Genomic DNA, 15,142 nt, shown 5'->3' with positions numbered 1-15,142 from the left:
ATAGTTACCGTTGCGATAGAGCTCTTGATGACGCTGGATTTTGTGCTAATCCAGCCTGTTTCACATCATCTCAACCGTTGCCGTCAAATGCCTATAGAGCGTAGACCCCACAAATTATTACCTCGACTATGTTTGTTAATTTCTTAATCAATTTGGTCCTCTGTCAAATTGACTGATCGACAGAACCAATTTAGTAATTACAAAGGACCAAATCGATTACGAAATCAATAATTAATGATTTAATTAATTAAATTTAATAGTTGATGACAAATTTAGTAATTACAGCTTAGTCGAGTGACCAAAACGATCATTAATTTTGATTCATATTATAACATAAATTGATAAAGGTTCATTTTATTATAATAAATATTTATTTTTAATGTATTAAAAAGAATAATTCAATTCATGTCAACATTGTCACACAAGATTTATCTAATATAATTTGCTTTTTTTGTGTAATTTACAAACTACTAAAGATGAGGGTAAAGAAATCGCATTCCTATAATAATCACGCACAAATAATAATAAAAATAATACCAAATTTACAAGAGTAAAAATGACAATTAATTTAAAATCAAATTAATATAAATCTCATTTAATATGTTTTTTCAGGCATAAACAGCTGTAAATCACAATTTGCCAGTGATTTTGTTTACAAACATGCTAACAATTACAAAGGGGCATCAAAGAACTATGTGGAAAGCCATGAAATTATTCACCTTTCCCTGGAACAGTTTAATCAACAGCAACCTGGATTTTCACCCACTAAACTATGTGGAAACCCTAAAACCTTAACTGGCTATGAAGCCTTCTTCTCAACACATAAAAGGAACCAGCTTACATCCTGCAATGGATTCCAGAATCCAAGTGTGTTTAATGGCCAGACAACCAATCTGTTTAGCAATCTCATCGGCTTCTGCAAATCTTCGCAGCAGAATGGAGCTTTCTTCTGCTGGCATGCAGCCCCGGGGAGGATCGCAGTTATAAACAATCACACAATAAGGTGGATCAGTTGGTGCCAAATCACGCGTTTCAGCTATCAACTGTTCCTTGTTCTCCACAATGGTCCCTCCCGCCACTTCAACCAGCTGAAGCAGGTCCTTTAAATAAGGTGCTAAGAAATCTCCACTGATATAAAATTTCAAACCTACAAAAAGCTTTGGTGCCTGCAAGGAAAATGGAACTGTTCAGAAAGTGTTTCGCCTTTTTTGGCATATTGATACCGGTTTGGATATGCAAAGAGTGAGCATTTACATTGGTTGAAGCCCTAAGTCTGCCGGTCTTTGGCCCATCAGAGCAGCCATGATTGTCTAAGGTAATTTCGTAAGGCTCTTCGTTCATAGGACCATTAAAATCCATGCAAGTTCTTACCCCTGCAAATAGGCAAAGTTGTCTTAATGTTTGGGAAATACAACCAAAACAAAACACATTTGGTTAAACCGTATATTACTCATTGCTCGATGCAAATGGAAGTGAATGTAAAAGTCGGGATTAACAAGAGACGAATCTTACAGTCCATTGAAAGGATCCATTTTCCGCCTAAAATGGCCATGAGAACTTTCAGTGTCCTTGTGCATGCACCCTCCGCATCTGTTGAAGCAAGAACATGTGTCACATTTGGTGTCCATAACTTGGACACCGTTGCACCACACATTTTAGCAAACTTTACCAAAGTATACTGCACGGAAGAAAAAAATTCAAACCATCAATTAGGATGGCTTCAAAATAATCTAAACTTTGATGTTCCATTCAAAGATTTAACAAAAAATCAGACAAACATGCAAGACACTGTTGACAGGGTTGCATAGCTGTGTTCTACCTTGTCCTCTTGTGATAGAGCAGACCCACATAGAACCCATTGCTTTGGTCCATCAGGTGATGTTGCCCAGAAGTTAAATTGCTCGGTCGCTCTGCATGAACCAAAGGAAAAAACACCAAGTGAACAATTTTAGCTTAAGCATGCTGGTTTATGCATCCAATTCATAGAAATATCAAGCATATAAGCATATTGTTTCTCGTTAAGGTATATAATCCAGTAGTAGAGGGAGAATGGAGTGAGGGGATAATGTTAAAACAATTTATTTGGTAGTCGGTTACAAGTGCTAATTTCTGGAAATATGAGAGTGCTCTTACAGTTTAGCGGACTTCTTCTTTTCCACTGTGGAACACTTCTGAGACTTCAGCTTTTCATTTGGAAATCTTACGGACTTATGACTTGGACACAACATCAAAAAGTTATCCTGCAAATTAACAAGAAAATGTCATATTACTAGAGAGCATAAAAGTGAGCTTTTGTAGAGTTTGATCATAAATCATCTATAACCATTTGGAAACTTACCAAATCCCACCGGCACTCTTGGATTCCAAATGCACAGGGCATGTGATAAGTCCTTTGACAAGACTTCATATAGCAGCCAAGAGCTGCCCCTTTCAGTCCACAGATATTACACTTGAGTTTTGCAGATCTAGCCAATTCAGACTTGAAATTCTTAATGATTTCTCCATCATAATATACTTGAGGTGCCCTGCAATTTGGAAAAAAAAAAAGGTACTGTTGATGCAAAAGTTGTAATGACCGGATGGGCTTTCGAAGTATACTATGATGAATGTTTCATATAAGCAAATTGGTCTGGTACAAGTGGTTTGGTGAGTACAAATCAAAATCATTCTAGTGGAGATATGAAGTCCAAAGAAATTATGAGCTGCACTTTGAAATTCTCAATTTATGGCATAATATGCAAGAAATTAACTCTTTATACAGGATAACTGCTTTAACAAATTTAATACAGATAGCCACAGAATTCACATGAATGGCATACCAGTCAATGCATAGCCTGTGAGCAGGTGTGGCATCAGGAAAAGTGTCCACAACTTCCTTTCCATTTGCATAGAACAACATTGGTCCGGTAACCTACAAGATTAGTTTAAAAAATCAATTATAATCGACAATTGATTGTCGGTATAGCCATGTCATTCAAGACCAAGAGGAAAAGGAAATCCCAATTTCATATTAAAACTCACTTCTGTCGTGTTTGAGGACTTGCAGAAAGCACAAATAGCTTTTACATCAAGGGAAGAACCTGCTATATGTTCCATATTGCATTCAGAAGCAATTTCCTTCCTAGTATTGCCACCAATCTGGCTGTCCATCTCTGATAATCTGTAGTTCAATTTCTTCTGTCTCTTAGTATCCCTTTCTAGAGATGCATCATCATCTCTACTTCTGCAGCAAATTTCACTCGTAGTCATATCTCGACCATCCACATCAGATATATTTACTGCTGTCTTCCCAAAACCCTGTAACATGATCAAAATATCATTTATGAATATAGCAAATACTGTTTGAAAGGCCAAGTATACTTTACCATAGCTTAATCTCCAGCCAGATCTTTTAAACTAAAAATATTGTTGTGTTCTAATGTTAATAGGGAATTCAAGGTTAGAAACTTACCAAATCCCTGCAAGCCAATTCACAAGTATTGCCATCCACATCTTTGTTATCATCCGATGAAAGATAGCTAACCGGTGATTGTTGTGGCAATTGATTCACATCTATTTCCTCTGCCAAAGGCCTCCCATCAGTCATATTCCCTGCCAATACAGAAGTTGGCAAGGGATCGGAACCATTCTTGCCATTCAAAACTATTATGCGCCCATCCCTCTGCATAAGCCCCTTGTTTAAGCAAAGGTTAGACATTACAGCTTTGTCAGATCGCATCTCCTTTGATGATGTCCCTTGAGCAGAACTAACAGAAACAGGAGACTGCTCCAATGATCTTCCTACAGCTGATCCAGTTATCAAAGGCAAGTAATCCCCAATTAAATCCAACAAAAAGTCAATAAATAGATCATAGTTACCATAATCATGTTGACAGTAAAAAGATTCAATGAGAATAAAACATATCTTTACCTGAAGACAAAGACAACGAGACATTGGCAACAAACGCAGCATCCAAGCTTTGGTAAATAGACACCATATTTTCAATATAAGGTGCAGGCCTTATGTCTGCACAGACCAACAAAGAAAGCACTTTATCACTCCATTATATATCTATAATCCCCTAGAGCAGAAAATTTCAATCCCTTAGGTGGAGTTCAATTCTTGCTTTGAAAAATATTGGGGATAACCAAGCCAAGTTGGTCAGATGGTTAAATCGGTAACCACAAAATTACAAGTGTGACTCCTAGCATGAGGAGTCTATTAGCTTTTTGGAATGAACAATGTAAGGTATGGGCTTGTAGTCTTTTGCCCACTAGGATAAAAAGACAAAACTTAACTGCACACCATAAAAGAAAAAATAACAATAATAAGCTTCATAATAGTACCTCTATCAGAGAACTGATGTTTACACACAGGGCATTCAGATCCACATTGGGTCGAATCCGGAACGCAAAAACTGAACCAAGAATTCAATTTTACCAACAAATAAAAAATCAGAATACCATAAAGAAACAAAATTTGTTAATTCAAAACAAATCAACACACATATCTGATGGAAAAGTAAATTTCTACAATCTCCACAAGGCATAGCAGATGCACAGCCTGCTAGTTCACACTCGGCAAAAACAAATCTTCTTTAAAAAAAATTTACCCTTATTTCCATTTTAACAATATGGCCTTGTCAAGTTTTCATCACTAATGGTAAAAATGAGTTTTTTTTTTTTTCCAGGAAAAAATAAAAAGGAATGGAAACTTACTTGCAGAAAAGGTGGTTACAAGGAAGCAAGACGGGCTTATTCAACAGCTTTAAGCTATAAATCATAACACCAAACAAATCAGGAAACACCAAAATACCAATAAGATCTCAACACTGTATACTGTATACATAGAGAGAAAACGGAAGATGGGTATACCAGAGAGGGCATTTGAGCTCAAGGCCGAGCTTTTGGAGATGAAGAGTCCATGGGTTCAGAAACCTCGCGATGCTTTGAGAATCCGCCATTACAGATTTCTTCTTCAGTGAACTGCCGCTGTTAACCATCCAAAGACCAAAACGTAAATGCAGAGGAGAAGAAGAGTCATTGCGGGAACAGATATAGACGTGGGCATGGAATGGGGGTTCAGTTCTAAATTCCCGCCATCCCCGCCACCAGTTTTTCGATGATATTTCTCCCGCCTCTTCGAATTCATTCACCCACGCGGGCCGCTGTGATCCGACTTTAGCACTGCGCATATTGGGCCGACAAACTTTATAATGAAATATGCCAATTTGCAAATTATTCTGTGTGCCCATGTGTAAATATTTACAATTTACATATTAAATGTTCATAATTTATCTTTTAAAATTTTATAATTTGTATACTACAAACACACAAGATTAACAAGGTTAACTATAATTAATTATCTTATTTTGTATTCACAAGTTACTTTTAAATACTGTAGTCACACAATATTAAGAACTTATGATTTCACAAATTCTTTTATACAACTATTCAACTATTATGTGTTTTGACTTAAAAACACAATTTATATTATAAAAGTCCACACTTTCAATACCAAAAATATACAATTTATACGTTGTTTAGGACCATGGTCCACCAGCAAAGTGACCCTGATTCATGATATAAGGCAAATTATGATGTGGACTCATGCCCAAAACGCGCGTCTGGAATGACGGAGCCATTAGTGGCACCGTTTCCTTGAATATAGAGTTCAAAAATTGTGAATATTTATTAAAATAACTTGTGTTATACTGTTAAATATAGAGTTATGTAATTGTGAATATATAACTATGAAATTTTGAATATAAAGTTATAAAATTGTGAGTATAGAGTTCTGCAATTGTGAATATTAAGTTTTGTAATTTTGTATATTGAGATCTAAAATTGTAAATATAAAACTTTAAATATTAAATATAAATGAACGAATTTTAAAGACAAACAACAAGTTAATAATAAAGAATGAAGCAATTCATTTTTTTTTAAATTCATATTGTCGTCGTTTTGCTTCAAAACGACGCAATTTTGAAACCGGTCCACAACATAACCATGATATAACAACCCCCATCTAGAAACCATAATAAATAAGTAATAAGTAAAAAATAAAATTTCTAAATGGAGAATATCTTATGAAAGAGCCAAAGCCCAGGGGAAATCCTTATCCCCCTCGCACTCAGTCACTCACACCATCACTCCTACTGTGAAGCCACACACCATGGCCGGAGCGACGGCGGCAACCGTGACCGGATCAGCAATTACCAACACACCCATCACCCCTTCTATAACTACTCATAAACGGTTTGGACCGTTTGTTCTACCCAAGAAGAACTCGAGTCTCTCCGGTTTCGCTCCTACTCGTTCGCTCCAGGTTGTCGCTCGGTTCGATGGTTTCAGATGCAGAGCTAACCGCTCCGCCTACTCGCCTCTCAATTCCGGTTCAAACTTCGGCAACCGCCCCCCCACCGAGATGGCTCCGCTTTTTCCCGGTTGCGACTACGAGCACTGGCTCATAGTCATGGATAAACCTGGAGGCGAGGGGGCTACCAAGCAGCAAATGATTGATTGTTACATTCAAACCCTAGCCAAAGTTGTCGGAAGGTATTGATTGATCAATAATTGTTAGTAAAAACTCAATCTTTCTCTTTCCTTATCTCTAGCTGCTAAGGTATACTGATTTTTGCTGTATATGTTAGTGAAGAGGAGGCTAAGAAGAAGATATATAATGTTTCCTGTGAGAGGTACTTCGGGTTTGGATGTGAGATTGATGAGGAGACATCAAATAAGCTTGAAGGTAATGCTTTTATTTTTATTGCAATCATTATACCATGAAGTGGACCAATTGTATAATGTTCATTCATTACATTGAACCTTCAAATTTGCTTTGGTTTTTTTTTTTTTTTTTTTTTTTTTTTTTTTTAATGTGAAATTTTTTACTTAGACATTGTTTTGTGGAGTCTGTGCAGGCTTGCCTGGAGTTCTCTTTGTTCTTCCAGATTCATATGTTGACCCTGAAAACAAGGACTATGGAGGTATATGCATGTTTTACTACTTGGGCTTATGTATTTCATTCTAAGTTGAAAACTTGGTATATATTTGCTATAGTTATCCACTTTTTTTAGTCAATTATGGAAATATGCTGTGTGCCATTACTAATTTGTTGCTTTGCCACCTTGAATCTTGTTAACCCTCCACCCTAGCTGGCAAAAGACCACAAGTAGCTAAACCAACCTAGCTTGTCCATAGCTTACCAACTCAAACCAAGAAGGCCAATTTACTCCCTTTGAGAGTTGAACTTGTTATTTTGAGAATGAACTTGAAAAATGTTTGTTGTATGGAACATGTGAGTATATAACAAATAGGCGTCTATATCGAGACTCTTTGAAGACACTAGGGGCATAGTCTCTTCCTCTAAATATAGGATCTGAATTAAGAACCTTACAATTTTAGTCATTCTTCATGAACTCTGGAAGACATTGATTGTTTGTCTTGTGTCACTGATAGTCGCTTAGCTGCAAATATTAATTTGCACTAGGATGAAATGATTATTGAACCCCTACAGCCTACTACATGTTATCTCACTTGCTAGCCTTTGAGCCAGGTGCTTGCTTCCAAAGTGAACATATAGTTGCTGCATTTCTTTGCCCATTACTGTTTATGAACCGAGTCAACAACATTTATTGTCCATATTGAGTTATTTATGAATTATGATGCTCTTTGAAAAAGGCTTCTTTTTTCTTTCACGTTGCTTTAGTATAGACTAGATATAAATTTTTAACATGGTGATTTTCCAGCCGAGCTGTTTGTGAATGGAGAGATAGTTCAAAGGTCACCTGAACGACAGAAGAGAGTGGAGCCTGTCCCCCAAAGAGCACAAGATAGACCCAGATATAATGATAGAACACGTTATGTAAGGCGTCGTGAGAATACACGGTAAATACATAGTCAGTCTTGATAGAAGACCCTATTGTTATTCTAATCGGTGAATGAGACCTTATGTGATGAATATACTTTATGAAATGATAACGTACTTGTATTGCTCCTAGTTTGCATTTGTTAGCTGTTGTGAGAAAATGGATGGCCAGGTGAATATGAGTAATCTATAAGAGGCAGTAAATTGCATGCCCAGATTATAGTTGTTTGGCACTAACCAACAAAGTCCCATAGGATAATAAAGCTCAGAATGTGATTTGAAGCAATAATACCCTGTGTATACATGATGATGGTAAATCAAATTCTCGGGAATGTCCACATGAAATGGACAATATGAATATACCAACAGGCACAGAAAAACACTTTGGCTTCAACTTGACTACTTGCCCTTGTTGATTTCAAAAGAATAACCGAGCTCCAAATGGCATCTCTTGTCATCGTCCACAAACTGCAGGAAACAATGGCCACGAGAAACCAGAGGTATGACTTTCTATCTATCGTTTATGAAATATACAGTAATCAAAATATGCAGAACAGAGAATACGTTTGCGTTCACCTTAAGGTTTGCTTTATACACTCCTCGGGCAAGTACGCCCGAGGGAGTTGTCTCCTTTTCTAAAGTGTGTACATATGGCTCCTTTTGAGGAGCAAATGTGCCCACCATTCCTTTGCTTTGGTCAACTGACATTCAAATCAACCAAAACAAAATAGTGAATGACAGTTTAAGGTTGCAATCATAACTGCAGCAATCTAAGCATGCTTGATATCTACTTAACCATGGAGTTGATGAGTAGAAACTGCAAACCTTGAAGACCACCCTTCCATACAGTGTTTGTGTATGCCAGGCCGGATACGATGTTGTGCATTACAGTGAATGCCAGCTTAAGCTGATATTCAGACCCTTCCTTTAGAGTGAACAGCACAGCTCCTTCTTGGCCTTTGTTAATGGGTAATGGAGCAGTAATCTCCCCAGAGGCAGAGGAAATGATTCCAATAGAATGGAATTTTACTTCAGCCTCCATTTGCCCTTACCAAACCGACCAAGTTAGTGATGGAGTTTTCAAGAACCCAAATTTGTAAAATATGAGATTCAGACCCTTAGATACAAACCATTTAAGTCACTTTCCAGACATCCCAGCAGCTTTTCTTTCCACCTCCTCAGACTCTCATCCTCCTGGAAGAAATATATTCAACACACAAGTCAGAATGGATAACTGTCACAAATTTAAGAAAGAATCATGTTATCAGCCAGGAGGCAGAAACAATCCCCGGACACAATTTAACTGGTTGACTAATACAAAGAAGTTAATGGCAAAGCTTGTAAACACATCTCAATCCCATTGAGCCATAAACCCCAAAATCACCAATCAAGAAACATTCTCTTTTCTCAAGCTAAGAAGCCCACTTCTTGACGGGGGCAAAGTAATAGCTATCACAAAATATAGTACTTACATTGTATGCCTGAAGAAAACCAAGAACATAAATCTTGATATAAGCATAGGTTAGGTGAACCCTAGAATGATAGTCTTTGATACACATACAATCAATCTCAGACTAATGAGCTGACAGAACTGTTATATATAGAGAGTCAGGAAGATAAAAACCTTGTCTTTCTCAATTTGGTCTTTAAGAGAAAGCAAAGGACCAGGGGTAAAGCTTGTGATGCTTTCTTGATGCTCATCCTCCTCCAAGCGATCTCTCCCGTCTTCTGCCACCTTCTGGTTCTCCACTTCTTCACCACAGAATGATGGTCCAGCCTCCATTTTCTGAAAACTTGGTCTCCTTGAAAATCTCAGTATACTAAGGTTACTGGGAGTGCCCTCAACAGTTTCATTCAAGAAAGAGCTGTGGAAAGAGGCAACTGAGAATCTTAAGTGTGGTAGGTTTAGCTTTGGAGAGACAGTCAGTCAGACTGACAAAATCTGCACTCCCTTTTCTCTCTCCCTCTCTAAACATTCACACTTCCCAGTCTCCAATGCTATAATTGTCTTCTTGCCTGACAGTGTCTGCCATCACCTTTCTGGCTTTTCGCATGGCCACTGTATGATTTAAAGAAACAAGATTCAACAATCAAACAAACAAGTCTAAAATGTGAGCTTTAGACTTTGCTAATGTTGAATTTTGCCTAAATAGTAGTAAATCTTGAAGGGTATCATAAAGGTTGAATTTTTCAAAGATGTGTGGGCCAAGAAGTTCTGCACTTTGTCAGTGGGCAACTTGATGTTTGTCTATTCAAATTTTTGACTAATTTATGGTATCAATCCTTGTCTAAATGCTGCAGATTCAAGTACCTGTCACAGGTTGACTCTTCATCACTCAATCAATCATTCCATGATATGATCAATTTAACAGAAGAAATTAACAATTGATCTATATTCATTGCTCTGCAAGACTGCAACAACAAAAGTATACTCAAAAACCAAGAATAATGTCACGCAGGGGAGAATGGTAAACAAAAATTCTACTTTATATATCAGATATTTTGATTTGATGGGAGAGTTAATCACAGTAGAATCATATAAAGGAATAGAATTCATTGATTTCAAGGGAATACCGAATACATCTAAAGAACAATGCTTCTCAGAGAATAACATAAGGAACATGATAAGATTGTTATGGTATCATTGGTGTTGTGTGCACTTAGGTTTTCAGGTAGCCTCGGTATTAGTACTAGGAGTAGAAAATGAGCATTCCCCTTTGGCAGCAGGAGGAGCAGGAGGCCGAGCCATGCTCCTCTTTCTAGGTTTGGTTGTAGTGTTCTGAACGGGGGGAGGGTGATTGTGATTACCTCTGTACGTAATGATATACTTGCTTTCATCCATGTGGTTTAGCTGAATATGCTTCTTTGCCGGGCAATTCTTCTCCTTGTGGTTGCATCTGTAATAGTTCTTTGAGTGTGGTGAATCATTCACCATCTTCTTCCCATACTTCCTCCAAACCCATCCATCCCATTCGTCCACCTTCTCAACTGGCACTTGAACCTTCTCAACCGGCATCTCAACCTCGTTCACTTCCTCCACCTGGTGGGGAAGCGTATCATCCTTCCCGATACCCCCCAAGCCATCAACCTTCTTCTTCCCCGAGCCATCAGCCTTGTCAAGACTAGTTAGGGGAGTGATGGTACCCTGAGGATCTAGGACTGGTTCTCTCATCTTTCTACTAGTAAACCTATCAATAACCTCTTCTAGCCCGAAATTGCGCTTTTCATTCACTATGCTAGGAAAAGTGCTACAATGATCAAAATGGCTTTGTTCATGGAGTAAAGGGATTGAGTCATAGGTTTGGCTAGGTAAACCACCATTGAAATGTTCATGAACATCTTGCTTACGTGAATTGCCATTGAGGTTGCTGCAGCCTCTCACCACTGCAGCAAGATCCCAATCATTTTCACCATCGTCCATACTCTCTCCGGGTTGGGATACGTAAGGGTTGATTCATTGGTTCATTATATAGAGTTGTTTTTAATGTGACATTGTATTGATTGTTTAGGTTAAAGATTAAGGGCTTTTTTCCATGATCAAATATAGTATGAAGGTTTTATTTCCTTTGCATGAAAGATTTGCATTAGATATATTGGACGTAAATCCGAACCTTTATTTACTCCTTGCATGCCATTATGGTAAAAATCTTAAGGGCAGGAAGTGGTACTACTAGCCCTCAAGATTCACTTTAAAATGTTTCTATGTAATGCTGCATTGACAGATATTTTACCATACAAGTTTTTGCATAAATCAATGAACAAATCCATTGATTTCACAAGTTCGATTCTACAAATTATTATTATTGAATATTGACCCAATAATTCATGAAAATTGCTAATCATCTTAACAAGTGTAATAATTTATTATGTTGATAGTGTTTGTTAAATAGTACCTAGACACAAATCTTTCAAAAACCATAGAAATTACAAAAAATTAAATTTAATTAAATGTGAAACTAAAACAAATAGAGTTGATTAATATCAATAATTCTAACATCTTGAAGAATTAAGGATTTCATATAGATGGGTTTAATCAACCCTAGGTTACTAGTTTTAATAGGTAAACAACTACACATTACAACGCATTAACACAAGTACATAATCAAGTTTACAAATCACAATGTCCTGAATTACATACGAACTTACAATCATCCAAATATACTAACTAATGTATTAATATTTAGGAGTTCATAAAATGCCATAACTAGTTCATAATAACAAGTTCAATACAAAGTATAAACACAATAACTAGTCCAAAATTACTACAAAATCAACATCATAAGTTCATAACAATGCATAGTTACATACACAATGAACTCATACAGTTACACCAACATTCATCCAGGCTTCAATCAATGTTTCAAAAAAAAAAAAAAAAAAACAACAGCTAGGCGTCTAATTTTATTATTATTATTATTATTATTATTATTATTATTATTATTATTATTATTATTATTATTATTTTAAATTTTGTTTGAATGTTCATAAGTACAAAGTATGTAATACTTAATACTTTAATAGTTAATACAATAAAATATTAATACTTAATACTAAAGTATTAAATATTAACCTAATTATCTAAAGAACATCTATAAATCCTTCTTCCAAAAGGTTGAACTCCAACCCCAAGGGTCCCCACACCCCGGCCCGACAGAGCATTTGGGAGGATGACCATCTATAAATCCTAAATTGATTAAATGTAAATTGTATACAAACGACGGCGTTGAATTGAAGGACGAGTGGAATTAGTTTGACGGAGAAAAAACGATTTAGGAATCAAATAATTAGTACCACGTTTTCTTTTTTCTTTTTTAATAGGTTTATTCGTTCAAAACAACATAGTTTTGAGCGAGTAAACCCTAAAAAACGCGTATATTCGGTCGGCTAGGTGGCGCCCTAGGCGCCCGGTCGCGTAAAAGGACAATTTTGACGTTGTTTGAGGCGGTTGGGTGCCGCCTAGTGCCTAGCTGTGATTTTTGCAACATCAGCTTCGATATAATCCTTTTTCTTTAAATAACTCTTATACGATGAAACTATACATTGAAAATAAATAGAGCAAATACCAATTTTGATCTCACGAGTATTAGTAAAATGACAGTTTCGATCCACATGTTTAATTCCTACACATTTTATCCACAACTATTATTTTAGTACCAATTTTCATCCACTATTATTGTTTTATTGTCAAAATTCATCACGCCGATCACTCATTCGTTTAAGATATGTCAAAATCTAAAAATTTTAAGGGTATTTTTGTCCTTTTTAACTTAAGATCCCAATTTGAGAATAAATAATGAGATTTAAACCCTAAGATCGATTTCAAATAGTAGTTATCCTCCTCATCCTACTTTAATTTGAGGAGGAGAACTGTGAATTAGGATCAATCTTAGGGTTCAAAACCCTATATTCATGCTCAGATTGAGATCTTAATTTGAAAATGAGGAAAATACCCTTAATAATTTCATATTTCAACATATCTTAAACAGATGGATGACCGTTGTGATGAATTTTAGCACTAAAACAATAATCATGGATGAATATTTGTACTAAAACAATAGCCGTGGATGAAAATTGATAGAAATTAAATATGCAAACCAAAACTGTCATTTTGCTAATACTTGTGGGACCAAAATTGATATTTGCTCAAAATAAATAACTAGTCCATTTGTTAGGAATTATTCATAACTAATTAATAAAGTAATAAGTAGTAATAGAACATAAAATTCTTGCCTTTTATTTTGTCTTCACCAACGGAGTTGGACTTCTCTCTTCAATGCTTCAGCTGGACTAGAGCTGGATCGCAAATTATGCTGTGTAACCGTGTGCAACATGTATGGTGCACACGGTTACAAAAATGATATCGTTTTGACTAAAAACGCGCGTCCCATTAGAAAAAAAAAATAGATTCAATTCCCGGCAATAGTATTTTTTGTGCATAATTTAAATTATATAAATCCACAAATTCATAACTATATATTCACAGTGAATGAATAACACAAAATCCAGAATAAATGAACTAAATATCTATCCACAATGAATGAACTAAATATCCACAATAAATGAACAACATAATGCTGTTGAGGGGAATCAAAACTGTTTTTTTTTTTTTAAATGAGACGCGCGTTTTTAATCAAAACGACGTCATTTTGCAACCGTGTGTACCACGCATGGTGCATACGGTTGCACAACATAACTATTGAAATAGGCAAATTATGCTATGGAATCGTGTCCCGGCACGGTTCTAAAACTGTTCATAATTATAAATATGTAGTTCAAAAAGTATAAACATATAGTTCTATAATTATGAATATAGAGATTCAATAATTGTGAATATGAAATTAAATTTTTTTGAATATTCACTTCAGCCTCCATTTTCCTTTACCAAACAGACCAAGTTAGTGATGGAGTTTTCAAGAACCCAAATTTGTAAAATATGAGATTCAGACCCTTAGATACAAACCATTCAAGTCACTTTCCAGACATCCCAGCAGCTTTTCTTTCCACCTCCTCAGACTCTCATTCTCCTGGAAGAAATATATTCAACACACAAGTCAGAATGGAGGACTGTCACAAATTTAAGAAAGAATCATGTTATCAGCCAGGAGGCAGAAACAATCCCGGGACACCGTTTAACTGGTTGACTAATACAAAGAAGTTAATGGCAAAGGTGTTATATATAGAGAATCAAGAAGATAAAAACCTTGTCTTTCTCAATTTGGTCTTTAAGAGAAAGCAAAGGACCAAGGGTAAAGCTTGTGATGCTTTCTTGATGCTCATCCTCCTCCAAGCTATCTCCCTTGTCTTCTGCCACCTTCTGGTTCTCCACTTCTTCACCACAAAATGATGGTCCAGCCTCCATTTCTCTCCTGAAAACTTGGTCTCCTTGAGAATCTCAGTATACTAAGGTTACAGGAAGTGCCCTCCACAGTTCCATTCAAGAAAGAGCTGTGGAAAGAGGCAACTGAGAATCTCAAGTATGGAAGGTTTAACTTTGGAGAGAGCCGACAAAATCTGCATTCCCTTTTCTCTCTCCCTCTCTAAAAACTCACACTTCCCAGTCTCCAATGCTATTATTGACTTCTTGCCTGTCTGTCTGACTATGTCTGCCCCTAACACCACAATACTGAATGATTTAAAGAAACAAGATTCAACAATCAAACAAACAAGTCTAAAATGTGAGCTTTAGACTATGCTAATGTTGAATTTTGCCTAAATAGTTGTAAATCTTGAAGGGTATCATAAAGATTGAATTTTTCAAAGATATGTGGGCCTAAAAGAAGTTCTGCATTTTGT

General features: G+C 36.3%; 4 protein-coding genes across 4 annotated transcripts; 1 reads left to right on the top strand and 3 right to left on the bottom strand.

Moving 5' to 3' along the window:
- Positions 1-519: 519 nt before the first annotated feature.
- LOC109161537 (BRCA1-associated RING domain protein 1) lies at positions 520-5,151 on the bottom strand. The gene is made up of 13 exons (XM_019309985.1): positions 4,855-5,151; positions 4,699-4,752; positions 4,327-4,397; positions 3,911-4,006; positions 3,452-3,786; positions 3,022-3,297; positions 2,820-2,911; positions 2,339-2,525; positions 2,134-2,240; positions 1,820-1,910; positions 1,513-1,678; positions 1,255-1,373; positions 520-1,166 (listed from the first exon to the last, which is right to left on the bottom strand). Exons 1-13 carry the CDS (start codon positions 4,980-4,982, stop codon positions 816-818), a joined length of 2,073 nt encoding a protein of 690 aa, XP_019165530.1. The 5' UTR covers positions 4,983-5,151; the 3' UTR covers positions 520-815.
- A 931-nt stretch (positions 5,152-6,082) lies between these two features.
- On the top strand, positions 6,083-7,953 carry LOC109161587 (multiple organellar RNA editing factor 2, chloroplastic-like). The gene is made up of 4 exons (XM_019310057.1): positions 6,083-6,537; positions 6,633-6,730; positions 6,903-6,968; positions 7,731-7,953. Exons 1-4 carry the CDS (start codon positions 6,155-6,157, stop codon positions 7,871-7,873), a joined length of 690 nt encoding a protein of 229 aa, XP_019165602.1. The 5' UTR covers positions 6,083-6,154; the 3' UTR covers positions 7,874-7,953.
- A 75-nt stretch (positions 7,954-8,028) lies between these two features.
- On the bottom strand, positions 8,029-14,881 carry LOC109161580 (rho GDP-dissociation inhibitor 1-like). Its single transcript, XM_019310044.1, has 6 exons — positions 14,767-14,881; positions 9,474-9,694; positions 8,980-9,043; positions 8,675-8,896; positions 8,426-8,550; positions 8,029-8,317 (listed from the first exon to the last, which is right to left on the bottom strand). The coding sequence occupies exons 1-6, from the start codon at positions 14,864-14,866 to the stop codon at positions 8,249-8,251; spliced, it is 801 nt and encodes a 266-aa protein (XP_019165589.1). The 5' UTR covers positions 14,867-14,881; the 3' UTR covers positions 8,029-8,248.
- On the bottom strand, positions 14,268-14,813 carry LOC109161603 (rho GDP-dissociation inhibitor 1-like). Its single transcript, XM_019310079.1, has 2 exons — positions 14,550-14,813; positions 14,268-14,373 (listed from the first exon to the last, which is right to left on the bottom strand). Exons 1-2 carry the CDS (start codon positions 14,706-14,708, stop codon positions 14,290-14,292), a joined length of 243 nt encoding a protein of 80 aa, XP_019165624.1. The 5' UTR covers positions 14,709-14,813; the 3' UTR covers positions 14,268-14,289.
- Positions 14,882-15,142: the final 261 nt, after the last annotated feature.

This window comes from Ipomoea nil, unplaced genomic scaffold (genome assembly GCF_001879475.1).
Source record: "Ipomoea nil cultivar Tokyo-kokei standard unplaced genomic scaffold, Asagao_1.1 scaffold0302, whole genome shotgun sequence".
Lineage (NCBI taxonomy): Eukaryota > Viridiplantae > Streptophyta > Magnoliopsida > Solanales > Convolvulaceae > Ipomoea > Ipomoea nil.
Note: the sequence above shows the minus strand (reverse complement) of the source record. Positions and strands in the feature narration are given on the sequence as shown.

Excerpts from the sequence above, each read along its gene's own strand:
- LOC109161537 (XM_019309985.1), bottom strand. The coding sequence starts at position 4,982 with ATGGTTAACAGCGGCAGTTCACTGAAGAAGAAATCTGTAATGGCGGAT. Across the intron at positions 2,912-3,021 it reads AGTCCTCAAACACGACAGAA|GTTACCGGACCAATGTTGTT; the intron begins GTGAGTTTTAAT and ends CTAATCTTGTAG. Across the intron at positions 1,679-1,819 it reads CTCTATCACAAGAGGACAAG|TATACTTTGGTAAAGTTTGC; the intron begins GTAGAACACAGC and ends TCTTCCGTGCAG.
- LOC109161587 (XM_019310057.1), top strand. The coding sequence starts at position 6,155 with ATGGCCGGAGCGACGGCGGCAACCGTGACCGGATCAGCAATTACCAAC. Across the intron at positions 6,731-6,902 it reads GACATCAAATAAGCTTGAAG|GCTTGCCTGGAGTTCTCTTT; the intron begins GTAATGCTTTTA and ends GAGTCTGTGCAG. Across the intron at positions 6,969-7,730 it reads TGAAAACAAGGACTATGGAG|CCGAGCTGTTTGTGAATGGA; the intron begins GTATATGCATGT and ends GTGATTTTCCAG.
- LOC109161603 (XM_019310079.1), bottom strand. The coding sequence starts at position 14,708 with ATGGAGGCTGGACCATCATTTTGTGGTGAAGAAGTGGAGAACCAGAAG. Across the intron at positions 14,374-14,549 it reads ACCAAATTGAGAAAGACAAG|GAGAATGAGAGTCTGAGGAG; the intron begins GTTTTTATCTTC and ends TATTTCTTCCAG.
- LOC109161580 (XM_019310044.1), bottom strand. The coding sequence starts at position 14,866 with ATGCAGATTTTGTCGGCTCTCTCCAAAGTTAAACCTTCCATACTTGAG. Across the intron at positions 8,897-8,979 it reads TCTGGAAAGTGACTTAAATG|GGCAAATGGAGGCTGAAGTA; the intron begins GTTTGTATCTAA and ends CGGTTTGGTAAG. Across the intron at positions 8,551-8,674 it reads ATGGAAGGGTGGTCTTCAAG|TTGACCAAAGCAAAGGAATG; the intron begins GTTTGCAGTTTC and ends TTTGAATGTCAG.